The following is a 14890-nucleotide window of genomic DNA, read 5'->3' on the forward strand; positions in this document are numbered from 1 at the left end:
ACACTATCGCCCGAACAGGGACTTGAACCCTGGACCCTCAGATTAAAAGTCTGATGCTCTACCGACTGAGCTATCCGGGCTCTGCACAAGTCTCCGGAAGTGCTCCTGATAAAGAGCGGAAACCGAAACCAGACTCCAGTATAAAGTCAACGCTTGATGAGGCAGGTCAACAAATCCCTCAAAAGCATTTTCGAAAAACAAGACATCATGAACGCTTTTTCTGATTTTACATTTCCAGTACAACATGAAGATTTTACGGTACGTTGATGTTAACATTAGCTGACCTTGACTAGCTAGCTTGGTGAATTTGCCAGGCTGCAGCTAAGCGCGTTAATACTAAAGGCACAAATTATCATCACGGAACAAACTAAAGAAACTGCTCTTACAGCTCACCAACATTAGAGTGAGTGTAAATATTTTGACAGCAAAGCAAACTACGTTACGCAAATGTCAACACTGTAATTCCTCTCTTACATTACAGGAGCAAATCGAAGAGCGGCAGCAGGCTATCCACGAAAACCGCGTCAAACTGGAGGATGTCAAACAGCAAAGGCTCCGTGTCGAGGAAGAGAAAGTCCAGTGGTACCATCTTTACGCAGTTTGGATAACTTCAGTAAAGTGGAATTTGAGTTTAGAGTACATGTGGACTGGTTATACAGGTTTGTCTCAATCTGTGTTAATGCAGATGGGATTTAACGCTGGTGGTTGGTAGTAAAAGTTTGTTGAAAGGTTAGAAATTACAAATGTTAGTTTCATTCATACTTTGTCTTAGTCATTTTTCAGCATAAAAAAAAAAATCACTTTAATTTTTATCTTGGTCACTGAACAGTATCAGCTTAGCACTTTTTTAATTAAACAGCACCAAATTAAATAGTAGATTACAAGTACAAGGAATCACTACAAAATTAAGGAGCAATGCGAACAAGAATAGTGAGATTTGTTTAAGGCTGCCACAAACAGCAGTAGAGGAGGTTGTACATCAAAACTGCTTTGGCAGAAATGTTCAGACTCTTAAGTCCAATAAGTCAAAGGTCAAGATGAGTTACAAGGCAAACTTAAAGTTGATTAATCTGTGATTTGAGTGTGATTTTTAAGTATGAGTCGCCAGCTTGAGTGCCCCTGTCGCTGACAATATGCTTACAAACAAGGGAGCAGTTTCAAATGGAAAGACACAGCTGTCTTTCAAATTGGACTCGCCCTTCAAAGAAAGGAATCTCAAATCACATTCTTTTTACATGAACAACCTGAGTGACGTTTGGCCAAACAATTAGTTCTTCAAAACCAAAAACATGCACATATGTAACAGTGTGATATTGAAGCGTGTTGATTTTTGTACATTTAGTAATGAGTCAAATGAGTTCTGCTGTGTTCAGGGACTGAAGAGATATCCTCAAGCTGTTAGATGGTGTCTTATCATGGCGACTCAATACTTTTTTGGTTTTTGTGATGGTGTGAACTTTTGTGTTATTTTTTCATACACATGACAAAGTTGATCTGATCTGAGCTCTCACTTGCAGCACCAGGGAAACTGAGCGGAGGATGGAGCTGATGATGGAGAACAGCAGAGTTGTTGATGTGTTACAGCAGCTGGGTCATGTGCTGCAAGAAGAAAGGCGTCTTTCTGAACAACTGAATGGTCAAGCCTCTGACGACAGGTATTGTACTGTTCTGTGTGCACAGAGAAAGAAGATATAAATGCCCAAATCTGCAGTGAACATTCATTATGTTTCAGAAACCGAAAGACCGATTTACAGGAAAGGAGTGAGCATTTCAAAAATAAGGCGAAAAGCCTCGCTGCTGAAATTTTGGACGTGAAACAACGTCTGGCAGAGGCCAAGGCTCGTAATATGGCTGGTAAGGGAAGCATGGGGGATGTCTACATCGCGATAAACTTGTATTTGATGAAGTTTGTAATATGCTTTGTCTTTCTTTGCCAACAGCCGAGGCTTTGATCCACGCACCAACCAGAAAGTCAAAGCAAAATCAAAGCAAACCCAAGTGAATCAAATATTTAAAGTTTGATTTGTAAATTACTGGTACATTTGTTTCAATATCGTGTTACATTCATTATTTATAATTGACTTTATATATTCTTGTTGCATTTAATTATTATAACTGATTTTATATATATACTGTCTTTAACCTAATAAAGTGTTTGACTTGATAGTATACCAGATGTAATTGTGCTTAATAGCTCTGGTGCTCTGGTGCCAAATAATTGGCCAGTGATGTATTGGAAAACTCCCCGTTCATTTCAGACACCCCCAGTGTAATTTTACTATTGGATTGGTTGATATATAAAACCATACAGGCTTGTACTTGTGTATAAATAAATATAAATGGACATATGTATAAACTTAACACACTCTCTATAATAAAAGAAAATGGAAACCAAGGAAATATTAATGTGGGAAATTTAAAATCCAGTAAAAGGAATTGGGAGATAAATTATATTTAACTTATTGGATCAACGGATTGAAATGAAAGGGAAAAGTACACTATTTCTTATTATAAGTAGAAATGATTAATTCTTAGTTATTAATCATTCAGTCAATGTTGTGACTGCTCATATGGTATCAGGGACATTTGTTGCTCCATATTACTGAGTAACCAAAGCAATGGCGTAAAGCTCTACTGGGAAGTGGCCAGTATTCCCCTGTGAAGTATAATAAAACATATTATATATGTTATATTATTTATTATATATAATTTATTTACATAACAAAGGTTGCTGTACGGGCTAGTTTGCTAGTATAGCAACCTTTTGGTAAGTGAACGCCTCGCTGAGACGTTGTTGACACTTTGAGGCTTCCGTAGTATGTCAGGAGGAAGCAGCAGGACAACAGCGTTACCGCAGCGTTTGAGACATCTTTTAATGGTACGTTTCTATTTTGAAGTTAGTTTATTCTAACTTATATCATCTGTGATACACGTAAGGACCAGTTAGAGAAGAGAGAAAACAGCTCAGCCCTTTAACAAAGAAGACAGTCAGTGCTAGTCATTGCTACACGTGTCGTTCAGAGGAGCCAAGATAACATTAGGTTTTATAATGGTGTGAAACTGGGCTGTATGTTGTTGCCAGCTCACGACTGTAATCTTGTCATGAGTAGCCTCACTTGTCAACAACAGACGAGTTAATTATTGTGGATGTTTTTTTCCCCCTGAACGAAATGTGTTTTTTTTTTGGATAACATCAAACTTAACATCGGGTTTCTCTGTCTCTAATGTCCGAAAAGGTCATGAGGTAAAAGAAAACACAGTCACAATGACGTCTTGTGGCGACTACCGCTCCATCTTTGATTTGTCCCAAAATGACGAGGCTTTGATTGGACTGAGGGAGGTGAACCCTGTCCTGAAGCAGCCTGCCCCACACGGTATGTATGAACTGTAGCTGTAGATTTGTGTCTGTAAATAAGACAGTAGCTTTGATTTTCTGTCTGTCTGAAACCTAGCTCTCGACACAGGGTTGGAAGATAGATGCCCAGAGGATGACAAACCATTGGAGTGTGGCCTGGCTAGAGATGTGTCAGACAAGATGGTCTGCTCAGCCTGCAGATGTCCCTTTGTTAATCGAGAGGAACAGGTGATCTTGGGACGCTGCTCTGTCCGCTTAGGAAAGATCTGTTGATGTGACAAAGACTGCTCATGACTTTCCTCTACATTTCAGATGGAGCACTACAAGCTTGACTGGCATCGCTTCAACTTGAGACAAAAACTGGCAGGATTGCCACCAGTCACAGTGGAGGAGTTTGAGAGGAAGACTGGAGCTGGTGAGGAAACCACAGTCCTACATCTAGCGTGGGGTTTAACGGGGAAAAAAAGTGTAACAGCTAATTGATTTGCAGTTATCACTTTACAGGAGACTTGTCAAGTATCTCGGGCTCGGAGTCTGAGTCGGAGGGAGAAAACTCAGATAGTGATGGTGGGGGAACAAGCAGCAACATCACTGGCACGGATAATGAGAGCTCAGTTGAAACCGGTTTAATAACTGGCCGGCTCTCCAGCAAGGTGGTTTTCCAGAACTCAGCAGGACAGTACCTGTCAGTCTACCGCTGTATTCTGAAGGGGAAGGTGAGGCTCAGCAGGCACAGTACAATGAAGTGCAGTATGCGGCGTGTTTGTTAACAGGCTTTTCATTTTAATGCAAATTCCATGTTCTGTTCCTGTGATATGTCAGTCAGGTGTCCAGCAGGATGCAGAAGCTTCTCTAATGGCCTTAAGTAAGAAGACTGTGTGGATCATTCTCATGACAGGTGGAGGCCACTTTGCCGGTGCTGTTTTCCAAGGGTTAGTGGGCAGTTTTTCATGTTAGCTTTTTTGCTTGTTTGTTATCAGCCCTTTCGATTACATGTTATGGCAAGAAACATAGGAGTAACGGTGGTTTATAATCATCTGCCCAACACAATGTATTTGTGGGAACAGAAAAGAAGTCCTTCAGCACAAGACTTTCCACCGATACACAGTGCGAGCAAAGCGAGGCACTGCTCAGGGACTCAGAGACTCTCAGAACCGCAGTCACACACCGAAGTCTGCAGGAGCTGCTCTGAGGCGACACAATGAGGCAGCACTGGTCAAGGTAAGATTACAGTCCATTTAACTGCACCATCATTTTGCTCTATCAGTGGTAGCTATGATTTGTTATATTTTATTTAGCAAATGCCAACAAAATAAGTTTGAAGTTATCTGCATAACCCTGATAAAGACCTTCTGCTGAACTGCATTCATTTTTCTTTAGTACCTGTTAAGAGCCTCTTACTTTTGTGAGAGAGTGCTGGTGCACCCACAGTCTGTTGGCTGCTGAATCACAAAAACATTTGGGCTGTGTAAGGGTTGTTTATTCCAAAAGGAAAACTTGAGTGAGCAATTGCATTTGTAAGGAGACAACTTTTTTTAAAAAAAATGAATGGCAACTATTGTCATTTTAAACACATACTGCTCATGATCATAAATACAATTCTAACTTTACAAGCTCGGGTGAATTCTTCCAGCTTTTTCTTCTCAATGCATCTTAGTCATAAGCTTAGGTGTTAAGTTTTTCATGTGCAGTGTCTTTCATACACAAACACTTCTGTGACCTTCTGCAGGACGTTCAGGATCTTCTGGCAACGTGGGCTGAATACTTGAAGGAGGCCTCTGCAATATTTGTACGAGCCCCGAACTATAACAAGACCATCTTTTTTGGTGGTCGGGCAGCTCCCCTCGACAAAAAAGATCCCAGGATCCGTACACTTCCCTTTCCCACACGCAGGGCAACGTTTCGAGAGGCACAGAGAGTGCACGAGGTGCTTTCCACCATTCATGTTTACGGTAAGCTTAATAACATGCTTGGGGTAATAATATCTTTTCTGTTCATTGTCATACAGTCAGGGTATAATCAAAAATGTCTTAATGCAGGGAGAGACACAGACATGTCTGCAGTCTTAAGTCCATCTAAGAAGGCATGGAAAAAAAATGTAAAGCCAGTAGCATCAAAAAACACTGATCAAGGACAAGGTAAGTTTAAAAAGTTCAAATGAACACTGTTGATTAACACTCTAATGAACTCTACAGTACACCTCCTTTATCATCTTCAGCATCAGCAGAAGAAAACCATGATAGCTCAGATAAAGAAGATGGAGACATCCAGCTGGAGATGGTTGAGCTGACATTAGGAACCCTGGACCTCAGGGAGAGTGAAATATATCCTTCTAGGCACAAGAGAAGAAGGAGGAGAAAGAAGGAGGAGGCCAAAATGCAAAATGAGGGTAGGTCCACACACACAGGTGGCTTGAGCTGCATTACAGGAGTCCAGGGAATGCTTATCAATCACACAGCTGTTCTGCAAGGTTTATCACACTTTAAACCATCTGTGACAGAACTGAGTAACACAGAAGCAGATAATCAAGATGAGGAGATGCCTACACAAGCAGAGGACACTCCTCAAGTGACACAGTCAAAGAACAAGAGGAAGAGGAAAGCACAGGTTAAGAAACAACTGGAAGGTAAGTATGAGCCTCTTTGTTGTTCGTTGCTCATTATATTGCACCTGTTTCTCACTCTCAGAGCTCAGTGTTCAGCTTTGTGCGTGTCCTCACAGAAACTGTCAATGAGTCATGGGACTACGACCTGAGGGATGCGCTCTTTACAGCCTGCAAGGTCGGGGATGTCGACACGCTAAGTAGACTCCTGGAGTTACCTGGAGAAAAGGCTGAGGGTGGAGAGCAGTTGGAGAGAAAACCCTCTGATGGACCAAGTCCTCTCACTCTCCTTAATAAGCCCATAGACTCATCAGCGTTCACTTTGCTGCATGTTGCATCAGCAGCTGCACAAAAGGCAGTAGTCAGGCTGCTCCTTGATGTGGGAGCAGACCCAGCCTGCAGGTGTGAAAAAATAGTTTAGGCAACTTAAATAAAAGTAAAATTTCAGTGTGATGATTTGCAGCCAATCCAATTATTTCTGCAATATTCCTTTACAGGGATAACAAAGGGCAGACCCCGTATATTGTGGCCCCTGACAAAGACACAAGGAATGTCTTTCGTAAATACATGGGTGAGAATCCTGACAAATACGACTACAACAAGGCACAGGTAAGAGTTGACGATTTAACTTCTAGCACGTGTCCCATTAAATACAAGCAGAGCACTTACGGTTTACACATGGTCAACTCAAGGTACCAGGGCCACTCACAGCAGAGATTGAATCCAAAAAGACAGAGAAGAAAAAGGCTCAAAAGGCTTTAAAGAAACAACGAGAAAAAGAGCAGAAGGAAGAAAAGAGGAAACAAGAGTTGGAGGCAGAGGAAAAGAAGAGGTTTGCATCTCTGACTGATCGTGAAAAGGTGAGTTCATTTGCATTTTTATCACTGATATGCAATTAATGTTTTTAACATATTTGGAAATGTTCACTGTTTGCTTGTTCATCACAGAGAGCTCTGGCAGCAGAGAAAAGGTTAGCGGAGCAGGTAGCTGCAACAGGAATCAGCCTTTCCAACGCCAAGTAAGACCCCACTACAGCTACTGAGCTCACTGAGCATTGTCATAATGTTAATTAGGAGTTTACTTTAAGCAGTACAGCTAATGGTTTGTTACTAAAAAACGTTTGTTTTGGTTTGTCTTTGTCACCAGGAGGTGCTGGTTTTGTGGGGAATCTCTGCTTGGGAAGATCCCATTTCACTACCTGGAGTATTCGTTCTGCACCCCTCGCTGTGTCCAAGCACATCGAAAAGTAAATGCTCTTCCAGGCAAGACCTAACACCGTGTGGACATTTTCAGTTGGAAGGAAGCTACCTCATGAAAAGTCCAAGTGAATTTGTGCAGCCCTGTTAAGACTCTAGTAACTCTTGCCAATTTGCTAGTTTCATTTTCAACTCTAAACACACATGATTTTATTATGGCAGATGATCATAGACAACTGGATGCATACTATATGAAAACATAATTAAATAAATGTATAATTTATTTACATCATCTTACAGCAGTTATGAAAAAAATTAAAAAAGCAAATGCATTAAAAGAGCATTACTGTTTATGGATCACTGTAAATTTTTTCCATTCATCACTGGATCACTGTTTGACCATGAAGCTGTTGTGTCAAAGGCTAAAGCAGTTTTCACTGCATTGCAACTGATAGAGAATCGGCTACATGTGAAATCTAAACTGATTCAGGAATAATGATCCGACAGAAATGACGCAGAGCAAAGCATTGCCCCTCTGAGCGGTTTCCTCCCATCAGGTGAATTGTTCAGAGGAGTACTTCTGCTTTGCCTCTGTCAAACCATCTCATGATTTCTTTTACAGAGTGGCGAGAGTGAGAAAATACTGTGCTACAAATCTCTGTTAGACTGCTGAGTAGCAACATTGAGCTGAGGCCGGTCCATAAAGACAGCTCGTAAGTGCACTGGTGCTCCCTCCAGCTCCAGCACTGTGATATTGTTGGGGAGGGTGGTGCTCAGCATGGTTCCTGGGATATAAAGGGTCTGTTGAGGGCCCCTGGCTGGCCAGTATCTCCCCAGATTCACACCATTAATCCAAACCTGACCCTGATATTAAAAAAAAAAAGAAAAAAAGAATGATGTTAACATTAGAAAGGATACAGTTATTTTATCCCTGATATAAACCCACACTGGAATTAAGTGTGTCGGTGCCAAAAAATCCATATTACCTTCGTCCATTCATTGAGCTTGAGAAAGGTGTCCCATGCCAAGCCGTTGGGCTGTAAAGTCCCCATGTAGAAGGTCGGTTCTGCTGAAGGTTCTTTCGTAGGGGCAGGGAAGGACCTCTGACTGTCTGAGTGAGGCCATCCACCAGTGATGGCTCCATCAATGTCCAGAGGGTAGATCTTCCAGTCAGTCAGCACATCTTTACCCAGGATCAGATTACTCAAGAGGCCCTGCAGCACACATACTGTTTACCAGCGAGCTTTTGTAGTCTGTGTAAGTAGGTTTTACTCACAGTAACTAACAAATAATTGGAAATTAGTTTTCTTTCATGCATGTGTATTTTCCATCGCGTCTAACAGGAGCGTGTGTGGAACTTACTCTACGTTAAATATGGCTGTATCAATCTTTACTTCCTATTTGTACAGATATGAAGAGTTTGTCTATTGGAGAAATTATTGTACAGGTCAGTGGTATCTGGATTTCTGTTATCGAGGATAATATTCATAACATCTTTGCGGATGATGTTTTGACCAACAGAAATTATAGTTTACATATAACCCATTTAATATATGAATGAAACAATAACTATTTTATCATTTGGTGTAATAACAATGCCTTTTGGTAGTTTATGTAATTGACTGGGTTTTCATAGGTCAGAACAAAAGAAAAAATATTTTTAGAAAAAAAAGATTGCTGCATTAGTTGTTATTTTCTTTACACATATAGCATCAGGGTCTGCGGATCCACAGTGGGGAACCAAAGACAATCTCAACACATGCATTAAAGAAGTGATTGTGTGTGGACACACTCTATGGGATTGGACTTGCCTTGTAGTCATTGATCTTGCTGCCAAAGTTAACCCTGCCCATGTTCTCAACAAGGATGTCCATAGTGTCCCCCTGCTGTCCAGTGACGTTCATCACCAGCATTGTGTCTCTTTCCAACCGGCCCTGGAAAACCTGTTCATATGAACACACATGCTTTATCATGACAATAAAAAATTCAAAATTACTGAGTAAGAATTGAAGAAATTTTACAGCATGGTATTACATGAACAAGTATGCCTGGAGTCAACCTGTGATGTTTTCCCTCCTATATGACCTGAAAATCTGATTGGTTGTACAACAAAAGTTCATTGTAAAGGATTACCCCATTGACGGACACATATGCACGGTCATGAACCCCATTCAGTGGAGAGATAAGTGGCGTGGGCTCTGAGAGGTCCCGGGGCAGCGTGGTCCGATACAGCATGTATCCATAGTACTGAACACAATAGACATGACAGGTTGCAGACACAACAGTCTAGAAGTTCTCCACGTTTCAAGAGTTTTACTGCCACTGCAACACTAGTCCCTCCCCTGTTGTTGCCTTCAGAGACACCATACCTGTTTCATCTCTTCAAATGTCAGAGGATACTGCGATTTGACTGGCCCCAGAGGTGAAAGGGTGTTCAACAAACCACTGATGTTACCAACCTGTAAAAGTTTTCACATTATTATCATCATCAAACACAGCCACTTGTGCTCTTAAACAGTTAAAAAACATTTCTTGGGAGAACACAGTATCACCTTTCTCAGGGTCACAAAGCCATAGGCAAACTTGGGAGTCGCTGGTGGCATGGGTCCAGAAGGAATATCTCTAAACTGTAGGCAAATAGCAATTAATTAATTAAGTGTATCTCAGACATACAGTGCGTACTAGTGTAATCAGGACAACAACCTAGCTGGGTGGCAGTTCAATCAGTGGTACCTGCTTAATGACGTCTCTGATGGCCCACAGCTTCTCTGTGGGGTCTCCTGCCTCAGACAGCGGGGCGTCATAATCATAACTAGTCACTACTGAGCGGAACCTGGTGTCGTGATCAGCACCTTTAAGAGAGAAGTGCAGGGTTACAAAGAGGTAACTGCACCACAAGCTGAGCTTTTATCTCCAACACTGAGATGATATGAAAAGAAAGGGCTTCACCATTCCAGTAGCCAAAGTTGGTGCCTCCCTCAAACATGTACCTGTGAGGAGAGAGGGGCAGACTGAAATCTACTGTTCGTCTAAAAGTCAGGTGACGCTCACCTCTTGGGAGCTCAAGTTGGTGACTGATGCCTCTTCAAGGATGAGGCTGGGTGATATTTTTCTTATTGTCAACAAATCTCATTAAAAGACCACAACCAGCATTAAACTGATCGCACTAGTGCAGCCTCAGCCTGTTGTAGCTTATTCCTCTGTGCCATAGACCTCCCATGTTGTCCAAAAACTATTTAAGAGCCTTTCATGAACCAGGTTAGTTTATTATGATGACCACAGGCACTGCAGTTTATTTTGAGCAAGTGAGTATTTATGGCACAGCAATGAGTATTATTAGCTGAAAATAGTCCCTATTTAATGTATTATCTCCTCCTATTAGAGAAAGGTTTGCTATAAGTTTTAGAGTTAAATCTTCAGACAGAATTAATGGACTTGGGAAGCTGGAAAGTCATAAAGGAGGAATAATGCATTTTGATCTTTTCATAGCATCTGTTGACAATAAGAAAAATATAGGACAACAGCAGCTGTATCCTTCAACCAAATTTGTACAGAGTAGAAGAAACCTTGGAAGGATTAAGAGTTCAGGGAGACATACATGTTGACGTTGGCCCCCATGGTTAGCATTTCTCCTAGCACTCTGCTGACCTTCTGAGCATCAACCACGGCATGCTGATCTCCCCAGTGGTCCAACCAGCCAGTGTAGAACTCTGAGTTCACCTGCAACACCATTTAAAACATTTTTTCCATCCTATGCTTAGTCAGACGAGTCAGCAGTTACTGTATGTAAATAATTAACAAGAATTCACATGTAACTGACCAGGGGGCCTCGAGGTTCAAACCGTCTCTGCCGCCCGAAAGCTTCAGTTATGTTGGTGTCTGAATAAGGGGAGAAATGGAAGAAATTGCAAATGTCTGTATGAATAACTTCATTTAAGTAAAGTAGTGCTGCTATCTCCTTAACACACCTGTGCCAAAGTCTATCGTTGCATATAAACCCTCCAGAGTCCCGCACGTCATTTCCTTGTCTGTGTTACCGTCAGTGGTGAACAGAACCGTGTCTTCACCGAGGAAGAAACGGAACAGAGTCCGCAGATGACGCATGTAGTTGTAGTCACAAGCATAGTAGCTTCCATATTCATTCTCCACCTGCAGTAAAGGGAGATGATTAATTCAAACCAAGAATAACATACTAACTATAAAAAAAGACTTTAGATAGGCACCCACTCACTACTTCACCTGGACACTAATGATGTTCCCCCCATTGATATAGAGCCAAGGCTTTAATTTGGGGAGGAGAACAGCAAGCCAGTTGCTGACTGCCTGCACATAATCTGGAGAGAACAAAACAAATCAATGTGGAATATTACGATCAAAAAAATGAAAAAAGACAAAGACACACAGGTGCATGTTATACCTGTGTCCGCAGAGCGAAGTATGATGTTTGGTTTCTGAAGCAGCCACGCTGGCAATCCACCCTGGGAAGAATTCACAAATGATGTGTTTTAGAACGACAAGAAATACGTTTGCTGAAAGTGGTGCATGTTATCAAATGCACATCATCAACAAAAGAACACTGACAGGAAGCAGTTGGAGATCATGTTCCTGATTTCTTGGTAAAGTGACTAATAGCCAAAGTACGTTATCATATCATCAGTCCCAGACTCCTCTCACTAAACAGTCTGCACAAATGGTAAATTACAACGCTCAATTAGATCCATCCATTTCCCTTTTCAAGTACATGAAATACACTTTCAATACAAAACCCACTGACATTATAATAAGAGCTGCCTGGTGTACTGACTCTGATTAAGTGTACTGTACATGTTGTAAGAAGAATAACACATATATTTTACAATTAAGAAACTTTGAATAAAATGTTAAACATTTTATGAGGATTATTTGGGCACTAAAAACCACAGAGCATACAGTGCAATAGCAACATTACAGCTTCATTTGATTGTAAATCTCCACTTTAACCTAATCTTTTGTTTGTCTTGATGGAATCTCTGAATGTAGAAGATCTGTACAACTCATTTAAAAAATCTTTTTGTAATAGTTTGTGTTTCATTTCAATTTTCTGTAATGCCACATAGTAATGTTTAGTTTAAGATGCTGTATTATTTCTTGGTAAATCCTTTCTTTTATTTTAGGCTGTGATGTTGTGGACTACATTTCTGAAAATAAGTGCCAAAAACCGCATGTCTGAATTGCTGTTTGTCTTAATTAGGAACATTGTTACTAAGCAGACTTCATACAATGACATAAAGAAAAGTCAAACTTTAACACCATTTCCCATTCTGCACAGATGTATGGTCCTGGACGCAGGATGACCAGGAGACCTGTCTGATTGGCCAGATCCAAGAAATGCTCCAAATCTCTGTCCCCTGTGAAGTTGTGGACCCCCTGTACTGTTTCATGGAAGTTCCAGGGCACATATCTGTGTGGAGGCAAAGTGAATGTAATCAAACCATTACAGAAAGACAAAGAAAGGACATCTGACAAAACACCTGTATACACTGTATGTGCGTATGTGTTCAGCTCACACTTGAATAGCATTGAGACCAGTCATGTACATCTTCACAAGCCGGTCCTTCCAGTAGAACCGTGGGATTCTGGAGTAGTGGATGCTGCCTGAAATGTACTGAAAAGGCTTCCCATCCTTGAGGAAACAGCTGTTTTTGTAGTCTATGGAAAAAGATCTTTCTCCAGAGACCTGCAAGAGACAGAGTGGGGACTGCTCTGAGGCAAAGAGTGGATTTCAAAACTGGTGGTCCACACTGTATTTTTTGAGTGAGATATAATTTCCATTATTATGGTTGAGTTTTTGGCAGCAGTGTGGACAGATGTAGTGTCTGCCTCTTGTCATACCTCTGTCAGCAGGTCAAACTATATTAGCATCTCCTTCAATTCTGCAGGATTTTCCCAATCATAAAGCCAAGATGCAAAAGAAAATTGCGCCTATTGTAAGTGATAGAAAACCCTCCCGGAACTACAGACCAATGAGCGATAACGTGACTTTTCTATTTTTAAATGAGTCAACTTTTTGTTTCCGTCTTACCAGGTTCCCACTGACAGATAAACAGGCAAGGTTCACTGCGACGAAGAGCGAGACAGCAGCAACCATGTCCGCTGCCTTCCTGACGACTCCACCTACAACTAATTCATTACTGTACAATTACAGCTTCATATCTGGAGCAGTTTCGTTGTCTTCCTCCCCGCATGTCTGTTCACTGGTGAAGTTAAAAAAAAAAAAAAAAAAAAAAACAACATCAGGCTCCAAAGCGCCATCATGTGATTCTCATTTGACATCTGCGGGGTCCTAAACTCCGCCGGGTTCAACTCAACTCACTCCTGCTGTTCATATGAGCTTTACATGGTTTTTATACTTATTCAAAACCCCACTTTTACTAGCAAATACAGCCCTCTGCAGTTTCTTATATTTTCATGGCCGCTTCAGGTGTTATATTATAACAAATTCGAAACCCAATTTTTTTTTTTATAGCAAATCCAGCCCTCTGTAGTTTCTGATTCTTTATAATGGCCACTTCATGTGATTAATTATAACAAATCTGAAGACGTAAATTTAGAAGACAATGAAGAATAAAGAAATATCTGCTGGAGAAAATGTGTATGGAATTAAATAAAAGTATATGGCTGTACTGGGTAAAGAAAGTAGAATACAACCATAGGATATAATGCTTTCACACCATGCTGTCATACCATGCATTATGTAGGCTGAGAGCAATTCCCATTGTGTTTGGCATGGAAAGATAACAAAGCAGCCAGTTCAGGAATGGTTTGCTTTATTACAGCTGCAGGACGCAGCTCTGTGTCTGTGTATCTTTTCACGTTGCTTGAATAATGATTACTTGTCAACCATTAAACAATAAAGCTCACATTTTTATTCAAAGATTTACAACTAGGTTTTTTTTTTAGATAAATGTGGACTTTTAATACCAGGCCCCCGAAGCAGACACCTTATTTTGTGATGAATTTAACGTGAGTTAGAACTTCACGTTCTTATAAAGGACACTAGATGGCACTTCAATACTTTAAGAGAACCAAACTGCACAGGAGGTCCTGGGTAAGATGAGACAATGTCAGACTTTCATTGGACGATTTAGAAAATTAAATAATCAATTCAAATCATGGGCCGACCAAAATTTTAATCTATATACAACATGGAAGTTTTATCTTTAAAATGGTTATGTTATATTTTAAAGTGCAATTTACCTCCATATGCTCAGAATGAATTCGCACCGATCCTTACGTACTTAAACTGTTTCAGAAAAGCATTTGCACATTCGAGTCTGGATGAGCACAGTTCCTTACTAATAATTTTGCTCCCCCTCTTATTGATTCAAGGAGTCATGAAGGTCTGTTATGCATCTGGTTAATTGCGTGTAATTGCAGGGAAAAAGAGCCTTGTCACTATAACTGAGGCAGTGATTTGCGTCCAAGTGTGTTGACTCAAAGAAAATCAAAACCACTCCTGGGACTCTTTTGCCTCTCACCTGCACATCATTATGGCCACAGAGAGTGGGAGTGAAGTGGATGATGTTGTAGTGTATAATGGAAACAAAAGTTTATCTCTGTCTGACATGTAAACACAAAGCCCTTAATCCTGGCAATTTGGGTTAATAATGCCTGCATCTGCCTGCTGGTCTGTCATTGTGTGTGTGTGCTACCACACACACACACACACACACTTTTACAGATGCTTTTGCTCTTTTT

General features: G+C 40.8%; 3 protein-coding genes and 1 non-coding gene across 5 annotated transcripts; 2 read left to right on the top strand and 2 right to left on the bottom strand.

Moving 5' to 3' along the window:
• Nucleotides 1–7: 7 nt before the first annotated feature.
• Nucleotides 8–80, bottom strand: trnak-uuu (transfer RNA lysine (anticodon UUU)). Its single transcript has one exon. It is a non-coding gene; the product is annotated as a tRNA-Lys (tRNA).
• LOC139612585 (uncharacterized protein F23F12.8-like) lies at nt 30–2594 on the top strand. Its single transcript, XM_071468312.1, has 5 exons — nt 30–258; nt 482–582; nt 1518–1655; nt 1733–1854; nt 1941–2594. Exons 1-5 carry the CDS (start codon nt 157–159, stop codon nt 2000–2002), a joined length of 525 nt encoding a protein of 174 aa, XP_071324413.1. The 5' UTR covers nt 30–156; the 3' UTR covers nt 2003–2594.
• A 155-nt stretch (nt 2595–2749) lies between these two features.
• On the top strand, nt 2750–7504 carry ankzf1 (ankyrin repeat and zinc finger peptidyl tRNA hydrolase 1). Of its 2 annotated transcripts, none has more exons than XM_071466950.1 (16): nt 2750–2878; nt 3237–3374; nt 3453–3583; nt 3668–3770; nt 3860–4071; nt 4178–4287; nt 4423–4576; nt 5085–5307; nt 5395–5493; nt 5574–5744; nt 5856–5981; nt 6077–6359; nt 6455–6566; nt 6650–6817; nt 6905–6975; nt 7104–7504. In XM_071466950.1, the coding sequence occupies exons 2-16, from the start codon at nt 3266–3268 to the stop codon at nt 7228–7230; spliced, it is 2199 nt and encodes a 732-aa protein (XP_071323051.1). In that variant the 5' UTR covers nt 2750–2878; nt 3237–3265; the 3' UTR covers nt 7231–7504. The 2 variants fall into 2 exon arrangements, with proteins under 2 accessions (XP_071323051.1, XP_071323139.1); XM_071467038.1 differs by having other exon boundaries at nt 3465–3583.
• Nucleotides 7417–13505, bottom strand: glb1l (galactosidase, beta 1-like). The gene is made up of 16 exons (XM_071467149.1): nt 13215–13505; nt 12700–12869; nt 12443–12593; nt 11571–11631; nt 11393–11487; nt 11122–11302; nt 10974–11032; nt 10752–10873; nt 10103–10143; nt 9887–10005; nt 9706–9780; nt 9523–9612; nt 9287–9400; nt 8965–9096; nt 8140–8367; nt 7417–8017 (listed from the first exon to the last, which is right to left on the bottom strand). The coding sequence occupies exons 1-16, from the start codon at nt 13278–13280 to the stop codon at nt 7802–7804; spliced, it is 1920 nt and encodes a 639-aa protein (XP_071323250.1). The 5' UTR covers nt 13281–13505; the 3' UTR covers nt 7417–7801.
• Between the last annotated feature and the right edge of the window lie 1385 nt (nt 13506–14890).

Source organism: Trachinotus anak, unplaced genomic scaffold (assembly GCF_046630095.1).
Source record: "Trachinotus anak isolate AG129_WGS33_773 ecotype Australia unplaced genomic scaffold, CSIRO_AGI_Tana_v1 ptg000001l, whole genome shotgun sequence".
Taxonomy (NCBI): domain Eukaryota; kingdom Metazoa; phylum Chordata; class Actinopteri; order Carangiformes; family Carangidae; genus Trachinotus; species Trachinotus anak.

Excerpts from the sequence above, each read along its gene's own strand:
- LOC139612585 (XM_071468312.1), top strand. The coding sequence starts at position 157 with ATGAGGCAGGTCAACAAATCCCTCAAAAGCATTTTCGAAAAACAAGAC. Across the intron at positions 259-481 it reads TACAACATGAAGATTTTACG|GAGCAAATCGAAGAGCGGCA; the intron begins GTACGTTGATGT and ends CTTACATTACAG. Across the intron at positions 1,656-1,732 it reads GGTCAAGCCTCTGACGACAG|AAACCGAAAGACCGATTTAC; the intron begins GTATTGTACTGT and ends ATTATGTTTCAG.
- ankzf1 (XM_071466950.1), top strand. The coding sequence starts at position 3,266 with ATGACGTCTTGTGGCGACTACCGCTCCATCTTTGATTTGTCCCAAAAT. Across the intron at positions 3,584-3,667 it reads TTGTTAATCGAGAGGAACAG|ATGGAGCACTACAAGCTTGA; the intron begins GTGATCTTGGGA and ends TCTACATTTCAG. Across the intron at positions 3,771-3,859 it reads TGAGAGGAAGACTGGAGCTG|GAGACTTGTCAAGTATCTCG; the intron begins GTGAGGAAACCA and ends ATCACTTTACAG.
- glb1l (XM_071467149.1), bottom strand. The coding sequence starts at position 13,280 with ATGGTTGCTGCTGTCTCGCTCTTCGTCGCAGTGAACCTTGCCTGTTTA. Across the intron at positions 11,488-11,570 it reads ACTTCGCTCTGCGGACACAG|ATTATGTGCAGGCAGTCAGC; the intron begins GTATAACATGCA and ends TGTTCTCTCCAG. Across the intron at positions 10,874-10,973 it reads TTGAACCTCGAGGCCCCCTG|GTGAACTCAGAGTTCTACAC; the intron begins GTCAGTTACATG and ends ATGGTGTTGCAG.